Source organism: Oryzias latipes, chromosome 22 (genome assembly GCF_002234675.1).
Source record: "Oryzias latipes chromosome 22, ASM223467v1".
Taxonomy (NCBI): Eukaryota; Metazoa; Chordata; class Actinopteri; order Beloniformes; family Adrianichthyidae; genus Oryzias; species Oryzias latipes.
The window spans coordinates 15260650-15273845 of NC_019880.2; the positions used below are offsets into that span (position 1 = coordinate 15260650).

Here is a 13196-nt window from a genome sequence, read left to right on the forward strand (position 1 = left end):
AAAAACAAGATCAAAATTAAAAAAGCTAAACAAATTAAAAAAAAACAGCATTCCATTTAAAAAAAAAAAGAAGGAAATTTTAGTACCTAAAATGTAAAAGAATAAAAGATTACGGGAAACTAAAGTAATTTGCAGAAAACAAAAGGAAATGTTAGTCATTACCACAGTAAGAGACCAGAAAAGGTAGATGGGAGATCGCTGATTGGATGATAATGTTTATCCATCAACGGAAAAGTTATTTGACATGAAGTGATCATATCATCATCCAATCAGCAAATCTGGCTTGAATTCTGTTTTTTCTGTTTTCTTAAGGCCCGTACACACCGGGACGAATATTCGCCAGGCGTTATTCGCCAGCGTTTTTCGCCACGTCTTTTGTGTTCACACCCAGGCGATTTTCGCTGCCGATGAGGCGAGCGAACATGCAATTTCCTTCCCTGACATTAGATGGCGCTTAATGTAAACAGAAATACTCCTGTACACAAGGTGGCGCTGCGCAACTTTACGATTCTTAAAGTCGCTTTTCACTCAGAAGAAGAGAGCAAGTATTTACGCGCTTGTCAGAATCATACAAAGAAAACATGAATATTTCAAGCATCAGTAGCTCCAACTGGTACTTGGTTCGGGGATATTTAAGAATGTCCGTCATTATTTCTTCGCGGCAGTGTAGACGCTACTTGGCGTCTAACTTCTTCGCTGGTATGTGTGTATTGAAAATCTTTTGATCTGTCGTAGAATCGTTCCCAGTGGTCTTTGAATTATAATTTTTTTAAATTGTGTCGTTTTCTAGGACATAGTTTCTGCAGAGCGGCAGGAGTTCATAAGAAATTTATTTCAGAAATGTAGGCGTGGCCATTGGCACGGAGCAACCCCACCCCCACTTTCCATTACCCATAACTGAGCTGTCTGTTTTCGCGCTCTCCTGTTAACTTACAGCTAAACATGATAAAAAAATAGTGTTTTTCAATAATTAACTAGTGGACCCGTCATTAATCCAAACATGTTGGGTTTAATTTCATCACCAACTTTCAAAGGCCATCCATCAAAAAAAAAAGACACAAATGGTTGAGGGTTTTTGTGTGTGTGTGTGTGTGCGTGCACTTCTTCCCATCAAGTTAGATTTCAGCACAGAGCAGCTTGTGTGATCCTCTTTTTCACACCCTCAGCTCTTCACAGATCCACAAATGCATGCTGTTTTTAAGTGCGGGTGAAAAACTGGGCCATCTGGGCTTTCATCGGATTGGTGCGCCTCGTCTTTAGACGCTCATTTCAAGGTGGGGAAAAAAAAAAATAAAGAAAAGTTTTTTCAGCCGCGACAAAAAGCTCATCGGAACACACGCTACCTAGGATTGTGTTTTCCTGTCTCCAAAAAGGTCAACGCCATATGGGAGTGTGTGCTGTCACAGGTTTGTTTATCTGTTAGGAAAAAAGAGACAGCCAAAGGAGGACGGCGGCGGCGGCACCGCTTTTGAAAAGAATCTTGTAATGATCCACGCTCATATGTGTGAGCACAAATAAACATGTTTTCAGGGCATTGTCTGCCGATCTATCAAAGGAGTTTCACTTTCTAATATCTCATAATGGCTTCATCAGGAGAGGAGAACAGAGAAGCCGAGACATTCTACCAGCTTAATGGAGGCTGAATCTCTTGAACCTATGGAATAAAAACATAAAGCCAGCAGAGCTAAAACACTTCACATTTATGCTGTGTGGACACGTCCATAATGCTTCTAATTAATAAAAATAAATAGAATGTGCTTTCAAAGCAGCTTTACATCCATTGCGGCTCCATTGAGAGAAGCCTGATAAAACAAGGATAAAAATGCAGTTCCTCATCAAAAACCAAACCTGAGCTACTTGAAATAAAATGATCATTTGCAGTTATTGTCGGGGAATGGAGTAAAAGAGTAAATGCCCGATAAAAGCAGCGTTTAAAAGGCTGGCGTGAGCAGAGAGAGAGCAGGCTTGTTAACAAACAGGAGAAATGATGCAGATGGAGCATAAAAACCACATGGGAACAACAGAAATTTACCAGAATTCAACTGCTGGCTTTAAGACACGCCAAACGATTTGACTCAATATCAATATTTTTAAGTTGTTTAAACCCCATAAAGCCCGATAAATCAAAGCAATGCCAAAAAATTAATTTTTCGGGATTACATTTTTAAAACTCTTTAAAGACATCTACAGAAAAATTGCTATATCATTTTTTTAGGTTTTTACTCACAGAATTTTGAATTTAAAATAATAAAATATCATAACATTTTGCATTATTTCAATAAAGCAAATAGTCATTTAAAAAAATAAAAAAACAATAGATTAGTGATTCTCCCCATATGTTTTTTAAAAATTAGCTAAACGTTTTCCCGCCAAAAGTGCTTTTGAGATTTCACGGAGGCAGCCATTTTGAAATGAGCAGGAAAAGTCGTTCTGCTGCTCCTAGTGGAATGATGATGAACTACAGGGCAGACAACATGTACAAAGCTTTATAAAATGGGTTTAAGGGAAGTTTGGATCATACTGATGATCAAAAATGCGTATTAAATATAATATAAATGGATTTAGAGTTTGAGGTGTCATATTTATGTTGAGTGCTCTTCTTGACACTACCTGACCAGGGACAGGCCCCACCATAACACTGGTTTGAGCCCTGCTCAGGCTGCATCTATCTTTCTTTTAATGTCTATTTCAGTGTTTTTCAACCTTTTTTGAGCCAAGGCATACTTTATCCTTGACAAAAATCCCGCGGCACACCAGCATCTAAAAATGTAAAAAAGGAGAAACTCTATGGTCTGCATTGATGTACAGTCCCTCTGCAATCTCACGTGCATTTTTGTGATAATTGTGGCAGAAAAAGCTGGAAGTTGCAGCTGTTTTTTCTAAAAGTGGTAATAAAAGTTCAGTTAGTTTTCAGTAATAATATTCAACTAAATTATTTGAAATTTTACCCTGGTAATTGTTTTTTCCTCCAGTTTATTAACATGCAATTTTATGTAAACTCACAAAAAAACAAATAAATTCTTTCTAAACAGTGATTTATTTTTTAAAGACTTTTTTAAATGTTAGTGCAAAAGCAACTGTAATTTGAATATGATCACAATATGTTTAATAAATTTTACACCAAAACAGAGCTGAAGCTGCGGCTAAATTGCAGTACCGTCATTCTTATCAAAGTCTCTTTAATAGAATGAAATAAAGACAAAGAAAAAAGTATTAAATGATCTTTCATAGTCCTAACTACTCAGTGTTTTACCAGGGCCTGTTTAGATGAACAAGAGTTGATATCCTGGAGATGGTAAATGTTTTTAGATCAGCGAATGAGGGTAATTTCCCACGGCACACCTGACCATATCTCACGGCACACTAGTGTGCCGCGGCTCACTGGTTGAAAAACACTGCTCTATTTGCCCATCCTTATGTTTTCTGTTGTCTTTTGTTTTATTTATTTATTCTTTCTTTATTTTTTAGTTAATTGTGCATTTTTCTGGACCATCACGTCAAACCATTGGGGGGGGGGGGGGGGGGGGGTCATTGCACCCCTTGCTCATGCCTATGTCTGGCCTTGCCTTATGTTTGGATGCCTCTTTATGCAGATGTCTCAATTTTCGTTTAGTTTTGAATTTTTGCTATTAATACAATCCGAAGAGGTAGACTCTTACTTTGGTGTCCATATTGGGCCCCTTGAGGTCCGTAGGAGCCGGTGGGGCCGCTCTGGGAGTACGGACCCATGCTGGGATACAATGAGCCTCCTCCGTGAGGTGGGTGGGGGGACTGTGGAGAGGCAAACTGGGAGCCACTCTGGTTCCTCTGCAAGTTTGACATGAACCCTGGAAAACATCAAACAAACAAAAAAGTTTGGCTTCACCAATCAATCAAAGCCAGAAAAACCTTCGTTTTTTTGTGTTTTTATGTGTTTACGTCCATGAAAGCCGCGGTCTTTTACCTTTCTGTGAGCTCCTGTTGCACAAAAAGCTCGTTTGGTGATCAATGCAAGAAAAAGTGGGTATTACAGCGTAAAAGGAACCCGCAGTACAAATAAACACACACGGAGCATTCAGGGAATGTCATCAGCGACAAAAGCCCGGGTCAACACTTGGGCTCAAAGATGTCCGAGGCTCCAAAAAGCTGGGTGTACGTCTGAAAAAGCGGCGAAGACTCGAGCTAAACCGCGTGCCCCCCTCCCTGCAGAATAGCTGGTGATTTCACCGTGGCTGCTGTGTTATTCTAAGCCTTTCAGTCAATAGATGTGTCAAAGCCTCTCAGGCCTGAACTTCATTCAAATTGACATTTGGAGTGGCCCTCGCCTGGGCCTTGCTCATTCAGGTTTTGAAAACATCGGCCAATCCAGCGCCAATAGAGAAAGGTCGCTGGACGACCATTGAGCTAACAGAAACGTGCGCCTGAACTCAGTGCTGCAGATAAATGGATCGGCTGTGCGCGTCTTTGTTGCGCGAGCGCCGACTTTTCAGCCAGTTTGGAGTTTAGGATGGGAAAAAAAAAACGATGAAAAGTGCGAGCTGACGTTCGTGAGGATGCAGAAACATGCCTGAATGTACTAATGTGTGTTTGTGCGAATGTGGAGGGGAGATAAAGAAACAACCGATGAATGTGCGCAGAGAAACGAAGGCCAAGACAGAAAAAAAAACAACAGTCAGAGCAAAAGCGTGTGTGGGAGGGAAAGGCAGCGAGATGGAGGGAAAGAGCGATTGGGGGCTGAAAGTGCTTAGGCTGCGAGTGCTGGGTTTAAGGAGCGAGGACATTATTGTAATGTTTTGCTTCCATTAGGGTAAAGGGATTCTGGGAGAGGAGGAGTGTAATACCGCACTTTAAACGGCCTGGAAAATAGATGGAGAGAGAAACATTGTGCAGACGGCGCTAAAAGCAAAGAACACTTTCAGGGAATTTTCCCTCTGACTGTGTGTTTCTGTGTGTGTGCGTGCTGCATTCGCTACACACACACACACGCAGACATACAGTATATGCACAAAAAGCTACACAGTAGACACAAACACCAAAAGACACACATATACATGCATGCCAGCACGCACGCAAACACATACGACACACACAGACACGAGCACACACAATCACACTGATGTAGACACAAACACAAAAGAATACACACATGCACACAAAATCGCACATATGTAAACAAACATGAAATGACACTCAAATGCATACACGCCAGCAGACATTAAAGTATATACAAAACAAGGACAAACACACACATACATGCACGCACATACATATACACACATGCATGCACAACCACAGACACACAAACACATGCACACAAAGATTCAAACTCAGACACACAGAAACAAAGCCATGAGCATGAACACACATGCACAAAAAAACATAGATGTAGACACACAAACAACAAAAAAAGGACACACAAACATACTTAATGACACACATGCACATCCGAAGACACACAAACATACACACATACACATGCATGCAGAAAAATGATCAAACACACCCAAGCACACACACATACATACAAAGACACACAGATGCACAGATGCAAACACGCGCAAACCCCCATGACACAGTAACACACACACATATGAACACAGACACACACACAACCACATTCACACACAGATAAAGATACACATAGATCTAGATATACACACAAACAAGCAAATAAACACGTATTAAACACAAATAGAGACAACACCGATCCACACAAACACACAAACAACCACAGCTTCTGTGTGTCTTCATGCACACAAATGAAGACACATAAAATCTTTTTTTCTTCCTGGCAAAAGGCTCTCGGTCAGAAGACAACAACAGACAAGCGGTGAAGCACCGAGTATTCTGTGTGTGTGTGTGTGTTTGGGTGTGTTTGGGTGTGAGCGTTGGGGGTGGTGTTCATAGGATTTATGAAAATGAAGAGCAGAGATGGGCTCTCGGCGAGGCCAACTCTGGAGCCGAGTGGGGCGTGTGGGTGAGGTGGGGGCTAATCATAGCAAGGAAGCCAGAAAACAACAACAGCGGATACAGCAGGAAGGGGTCAAGGGTCACTGCCATCAAAACGCTAAAACAACATGCTCACTTTGATTCCATCAAGTTAGTTTAAAATTAAAATATGTTGTTTTTTAGTGTCTAAATTTATCCTGATGAAATTCTTCAGTGTGGGTGGGGGGCAGAAGGAGCCTGACGGTCTCTCCATAAGGCCGACTCCAGACTTTTGCAGCGTTGTGTGAATGCAGCCGCATTTTATCCTGAGAGCATCTCGGCTGAGAAGTGTCTATATTTGGTGGAGACGGCTTCCATTTAGGTTAGTAAAAGGAGCTCAGGATCCATCCAACAAAACCTGCTAGCTCATCACTAAATGTTGCTCAACTTTAGCCAATTTTTAATTTTTAAACTAAAACTTCTTTTAGCTTCGGGGGAAGAATGAAAGTTTCTGGATAAAAAAGCTTGAAGTTGATCTATAAAAATCAGTTCTACAAAGAAAACAGTGATTTCAAAACCTCATTCTGATCAAAACTGTGTTTTTGGTGTTTTTAACATATTCTTGTGGCATTTTTCTCATGAGTGAGGACATATATGAAGAACATTAAACTTAAAATTGCATTCCTGACTATTTCTTTATTCAAATCGTTGTGAATCAGGAGCAGAAAAAAAAATGCAGGTTGAAAAGTAAGCTAGTGAAAGAGCATGTAGACAGTTGGATGATGGGAAATGATTGCAGGCTTACTCCAAGAGAAGTCCCGCCCAGAACTCTGAGGTGAATTCCTAATAAAGTATTGCTGCTCTGCAGAAACAACTGCTGCAGTTACACGTGCAAAATGTCTTTGATCGGATCAAAAATCGGATTAGAATTAAACTATGTACACACAGGAGCACTTTGAAAATAGATCAAAAGATGATAGGAATGGGAATTTAAGTACTTATTACCTCACAAAACAATAAATTGGTTGCAAATTTGTTGCATTTTTGTAAGGTTTTGTCAAAAAATGGCCATTCTGATATATTTTCCCCCCCACTTTTCCTTTAAAAACTGAGCTTTATTGTGGCCCATCCACACTCACCTCTCTCCTGAGCCACGGGTGAGCGTGTGACCTGCAGATGAGCTGCGTCTTGTCCATTTCCAGAGCTCTGCGGCGCCATCCCAGAACCTGCAAAGCAGTCACATCTGAGTCCCGGTTTATATCTGAACACTCTTGAGTCACAATGCAACCCCTAAAAAACAAAAGCTGACATCTGAAAGGAATGTGTATGGGCAAACATTGAACTTCCGTCTTTGTTCCAAAACGGAGGTCAATTGGAAATGGATTTTAGGATAAAAGACGTCTGAGTGCGCGCGTTAAAGCATTCAGCTCCTGAAGGACCACCTTTGCTTCCTCCTCTGCCTTTCTTTGTAATGTCACTTAATGAACTTTGTGGGAAAAGTTTGAACAACCTCATCACAAAACAATGTCTCTGTTTAGAGGCTCCGATAGCACATAACACTGCAAACACACAAGGCTTTTTTTTCTAGTTTCTACCCTAAAAACATCTTATTAGACAAATCAAATTTATCAGTAACTTTTGTTTACGATGAAAAGACTTGCTTTAAGACAAGAAATCTTATATTTCTTGAGTCATATTGATTTAAACAAAGATGAATTGAAGAAATATTTCAAATTTACATTATGTTTTTAATCAGAATTTTTATTTTTTAAGATCTCATTTAAATAAATTTTCATTTGACTTTTTTAATCTTAAAATGTATAATTCTAGTCTCAAAGATCATTTTGGTCTATAAATAGGGATAGTTCCATAGGATGTGTATTGGGGGAAAATGTACAAATATATCTACTATAAAAGATATGAAGGCATTTTTTGATCGAGAAAGGCTTTTTTTAAACATAATATTTCCAATTACCAGAGGACTATGCATAAATATGAGTGCTTACACCTAAATTTAAAGGAAGATTTCATTTTGTTTATAGAAGACATGTGACGCGCATTGAAGAACGTGCTAACTGCGGGTTCTTGAACATGCATTCAGCTCATGGTGTTCACACTAGACAAGCAGGGAGGGATTTCTTCTAAAAAAGTGTTATATCATGGTCCGGGTGAATACTCGATTCGGATTGGCTGCTGGGTGTGCATTAAAAAGTGATAACGCACAGTGATAACTGCACAATCTTCTGTATAACTGCGGCGGCTTCTTTAAAACAACCTTTAGCTTCATCATTTGGACAAAAACAAGCAGTAAGAGGTGAACTTTCTCACTGCACTGATGCTTCATTCAACCCATTGGGACGATCAGCATGTATATATCACTTTATATCGCAGAATCTTGACTGCAGCGGTGGTGCAGCGCCTTGCCTTACCATGACAACACGTAACAAGGCAATAGGCTGCTTTTTGTGGAAAAAGTGATCCAAATAAAAAAAACAAGAATTAAGGACTATAAACTGGTTAATATACATTTCTTTTGTAACTGACCCTGGTATAAGCAGGTTAATGTGCATTATCACTTTTTAACACACTTTGCGGAAGCAGGGCTTCAACGGCGTGCGTTTAAAAGTGATAATGCACACATCATCGGCCATTACCTCTTACATATATCACACCTAAAAAAGAAGTTCCGGTCACATAGTCCAAAAGTTCTGAACAATAGTTGGTATTCTAATTATTAAAATTTTTAAAACAAACAAAATGTCATGCCATATTCCACAGTTTATGACAACAGCAAGACAGTAGAAAAGACAACAAAAACAAACGCTAAGAGGCGAACTTTCTCTCTGAACTGACGCTTTATTTAAGCCATTGTGACGATCAGCATATATGCCGCTGCAGTTACCATGACAACGCACCGCACCACATATCAAATAGTCTGTTTTTTGTGAAAAAGCGATTTAAACCTAAATAATAACAAAAATAAAGTACTAAAAATTGATTGAATATTTCTTTCTTTCGTAAGTGACTAAGACATAAGCGGTATAAAGGCCTTCGAGGACTTAATGCACAACGTGAAAGCCGTCCATTTCTTTCTTTTTTACCCCTGAAAATGGAGACCCCATTGGGCATTATCATTTATGGTTCTTTAGACAAGTAAAGTTTTCTTGCGGTAATCCTGAGGTAGTGTCACTCACAGAGGACACATCAGGTCCCCAAAGCCACTTCTCTTCTGTGAGAATTAAAAACCAGAGCACCCCCCCCCCCCCCCCCCCTAACACACACACACACACACACACAGAAAAGCAAAGTCATTTCAGGATCATTGATTAGGTGGTTGAGCCGGCCTTCAGTCAGCGCCGGCCGCATTGAAATCCAATAGTGAGTTCAGGTGTCTGATTAGGCCAACAGTAGACAGAGACTATGGTGGATTGATTGGGCCTGGACAGCAAAAGAAGGTAAATGAACCTTTTTTTATTTTTGGATTCAGATCAGAGGCAAAAGAGGAGAAACATGTCCAAAGATGCTGCTAGGACACACGAACAAAGAAGGTTTAATTGAATGTATTTCTAAAAGTGTGCCAAACTGTTCGCATTTCAATAAATATGAAAAACAATTCACGTGATTGAATCACTCTGTGAAATGGCCACACTATGGGGAAGTGTTTGTGTGTGCCAACAGTAATACATGACTGGAGGTGACACACTCTCCACATAAACAAACCCAATTAAGTCAACATAATTGCTTTGCATAAAAATGCATAAACAACATTTCCATCCACCCGCCGCCTACTCACACTCGGCCGCACGCACACACACAGAGAGTCGCAAAAAGTAATTGCACAAAACAAGTGTACATGAGGCACACATAAGAGCAGGGAGAGACACATAAGATGTGTGCTGAAACGCTCACACGCACACTTAGAGACCCCCTGCCTCACACTTGAATAGATCCAGCAGCGGCGCTTCAAAGGGAGAATATTCGATTAGTTAGTCTGTCACCATGTTGCAGGAGGCAATAAGAAACATTAGTATGCACCAACCAAAGCCTCTGTGAGATAACACAAAAGCAGTGGGCTTTTATGTGTGTACTGAATGAGAGGAAAAACTTAAGTAAAAGTAATTCTCTAATAAAAGTAAACAAAAGAAGCCTTCATATTTGCTTTGTGTTTACTGGCGCTCTCCTGTAGGGTTTGTGTTTACCCGGCCTGGATGGAGAGTTACTGTAAAAGGCTGCGGCCACTTGTTGCCAGAGGGACAGATTTTGCTGGAGTCCAGCTTTAGACGGAGGGGGCGGGAGGAGGGGGAGCGGCGAGAATGAAGGACGCTCGGGGCAGTTTACCGAACCTTTAAACTATGGAAATCAACCTTCTGCCTCGGCCCCTGTGCTAGCGTGTGAGGTGGCGTGCGCAGGGTTCCACGCCGAGCACCCGCTCCGCTGTCAGAGCGAGTTTGCTCGGCTGGCTGAGTGGAAGTGGCAGCTTCTTAAACTGAGGGTGTGTGCGTCCACGAGCACATGAGGAGATGGGATTTGCTGCGAAGATGATGAGAGTAAAAAACTCACAACTTTATTTTTCTTTTCTTCCCAAAAAATCCTAAACTGGACACCTATTAAATCTTAAACCAAAAGACCTTTATCTTTATCATTCCCCTGTATAATTTAGAATATACAAAGCCCTAGACACGACATTGAAAAAAATAATACATTTTTGCTCAACATTAGCCTTATATGCTCAAATATGGCCACAAATTAGCATTTCATTTGCATTCTTTGCAAAAAAAGTAGTGTTTTGTGCAGACAAGTTCGCAGATTGAGCTCACAAGAGAGCATTGTGCGTGTAAGCATTTTATTCCCACAAATTAGCATTTTGTTGCCACAGATGAGCATTTTATTCGCATTTTGTGCTTGGCGCAAATTAGTACTTTTTTTAGCATTTCGTGTGCACTAATTAGAATTCTGTATGCACAAAATGTCCATTTTTGTGCACAAATTGCTATTTTGCAACTAGTATTTTGTGAGCACAATGCACACAAGTAAGCATTTTCTGTGTTAGCATTTTGTCACACAAGTTAGTGTTTTGTATGTTAACATCTTGTGGGTACAAGTTAGCAAAATACTAACTACTGTGCACAAAAAGGCAAATAAAATGCTGATTTGTGACAATAAAATAACCATTTTTGCAGCGGGGGTCTTGGTGTGGGGATGGCTGGGAACTCTCCCTCCTTTTTACATTCCATCATCCATTTTAGAAGAACATGAACGCTCACTTGAGCACAAGTGTTAGCTCACCTTTGCACTAATCGTTTCCAAAATATAAATAAGTAACAATTTGTGTGCACAAAAAGTAATTTGTTATTGCTAATTGAAAGGAACAATTTCTTTCTTTATTTTTATTGTCATATCCAGGGTCCTGTAAGAATATTACATATTTACATCCAAATGAAACAAACAAGCTTCATAGAGTGTTTCAGGACATTTAGTCACATGGTTTTTCCTTCGTGTGTTGCTAAAAGGGAGGAAAAAAAGCTAGAGATAAATGTCAGCGGGAGCAAACTTTCCTTTGCCCACAGAAAATAGTCTTTACCAGCTATGAATACAAATGTAAAACAAATAAATGGGATGGAAATGCCTCTGCCATTCAGGGAACAGACGCACAAAACTATGTACAGATGCACGGCGAAAACTGCGCAGCAGGAATTTGCATATATGTGTGAGTCTGTGTGAGTGGTCCTGTCCTGTTGTAATAAATCTGCCCCACTTAAAAATAAAACCAAGAAAAGTGTGGTGACTTTTTACTGCCTTTTCAGTCCAAAATAATTTTAAGGATTCATAACTTTAGACACTAGCTAGCAGAGTAAAATAATTCTGTGTCTTTGGTTTCATTTGAAATCATTTTAAGAAAACAAGAAAGACCCCAAAATATAATTGTTGTTTCAAAAAACTGTCTTTTGTTATTGTTTTGGCTAAAACACTAAATTTTACCAATCCAGACTGTTTATAATGTTTTGAATGGTTGAGAGCATAAAATTTCAGACTCCACATCTTTAAAAAGAAAAATATTCTAAATTTTCTCTTATCCTTTATGAATGTGTCATTTATTGACTCTTACAGTAAATTTTCTACCAGAGCTACTTAATCTCTTGATCTTTGTTTGCATTTTCACTCATAACTTCAATAGATTCCCTGCATAACTTGCTTGTAAATTTCAGATGCAGCAAAGAAAAGAGTTTAAAAAACTGCTTATTTATTAAACATTCACTCAAAAAAATATATTTTTGGTCTTTTTCACATGTTCTTGTAGTATTATTGTGATAATGGAGGACACATATAACAAAAGTTAAGCTCAAAATTCAATTTCTGAATATTTCTTTATTCAAATTTTTTGTGCATTAGGAGCAGATCAAAATAAGTTTTTAGATCTTGGCTAAAAAGAGCATAATAATAATTAAAAAAGCCAATGGGAATGCTTTTACAATAGATTTACAAAAATGATCGGAGTTGGATTTAAGCATCTTTTGTTCTTGCCAAAAGTCTGTTGTGCTCTCTTTAGGCCCAGAAACCCCTCAGGTGTGATTGGTTCTGGTTTGTGCACTAACATCATGGCATCACCAAGGTGAGCTGCTGAGGTCCTTCCCCGTGGAGTCACCAGGTAGGGTGGAGACAGATGAGTTACCCCACCCCAACAAAACTCTCAGCTATTTATAGATCTGAGAAGAAAGCAGTGGTCCCCAAAATCATGTCACTGAGCCTCTTCATTAAGACCTCAGGAAATTGTATCAACTAGAAAAAACAAAAAAGTCATAGTGTCTCTCAATTTCCACTTAACCTAAAGTTTCAATTAAAACTGTGTATATGAAAATTTTTATTTTGAAATGCACATTAGTTCTAAAAGATTTAAGATTTTTTTGAAATTATATATCCGTTTAAGTGATTTATTCTTATTAATTTGATTCCAGATGTCTGGTTAAAGACATTTACTGGTGACCAAAATATATTTTATATCAGATATTTTCAAAATAAATGTATGCACCATAATACAGTACATGTTTAACATATGGTTAACATTTGTTTCCGGCTTTTATTTTCTGCTGATAATAGCTGACCAAAAATAGGAATTTATTTCCCCTTTTCTTCTTATTTTTACAATATTTAACAATGTTTTATTAGCTTTTTTATATTTAACAGGCAAAATAATGCATCTAAAGGCCACATTTGTATAAGGTTTTGTGTTTTTTAGTTAAAAAATGTGTTTAATATATCGGTATACGATTATTGAGAACTGCATTATTTTG

At 39.0% G+C, this 13196-nt stretch overlaps 1 protein-coding gene across 5 annotated transcripts in view; it reads right to left on the bottom strand.

The window, feature by feature from the left end:
* The window catches only part of LOC101156929 (AT-rich interactive domain-containing protein 1B), a 217969-nt gene that overhangs the window by 44790 nt on the left and 159983 nt on the right, over window positions 1-13196 (bottom strand). For all 5 annotated transcript variants that reach the window (XM_023952010.1, XM_023952011.1, XM_023952012.1 and 2 more), the window contains 2 exons: window positions 7047-7133; window positions 3660-3827 (listed from right to left, as the gene is read on the bottom strand). In XM_023952010.1, coding sequence (XP_023807778.1) covers window positions 3660-3827; window positions 7047-7133 — 255 coding nt within the window. The remainder of the gene's footprint in view (window positions 1-3659; window positions 3828-7046; window positions 7134-13196) is intronic.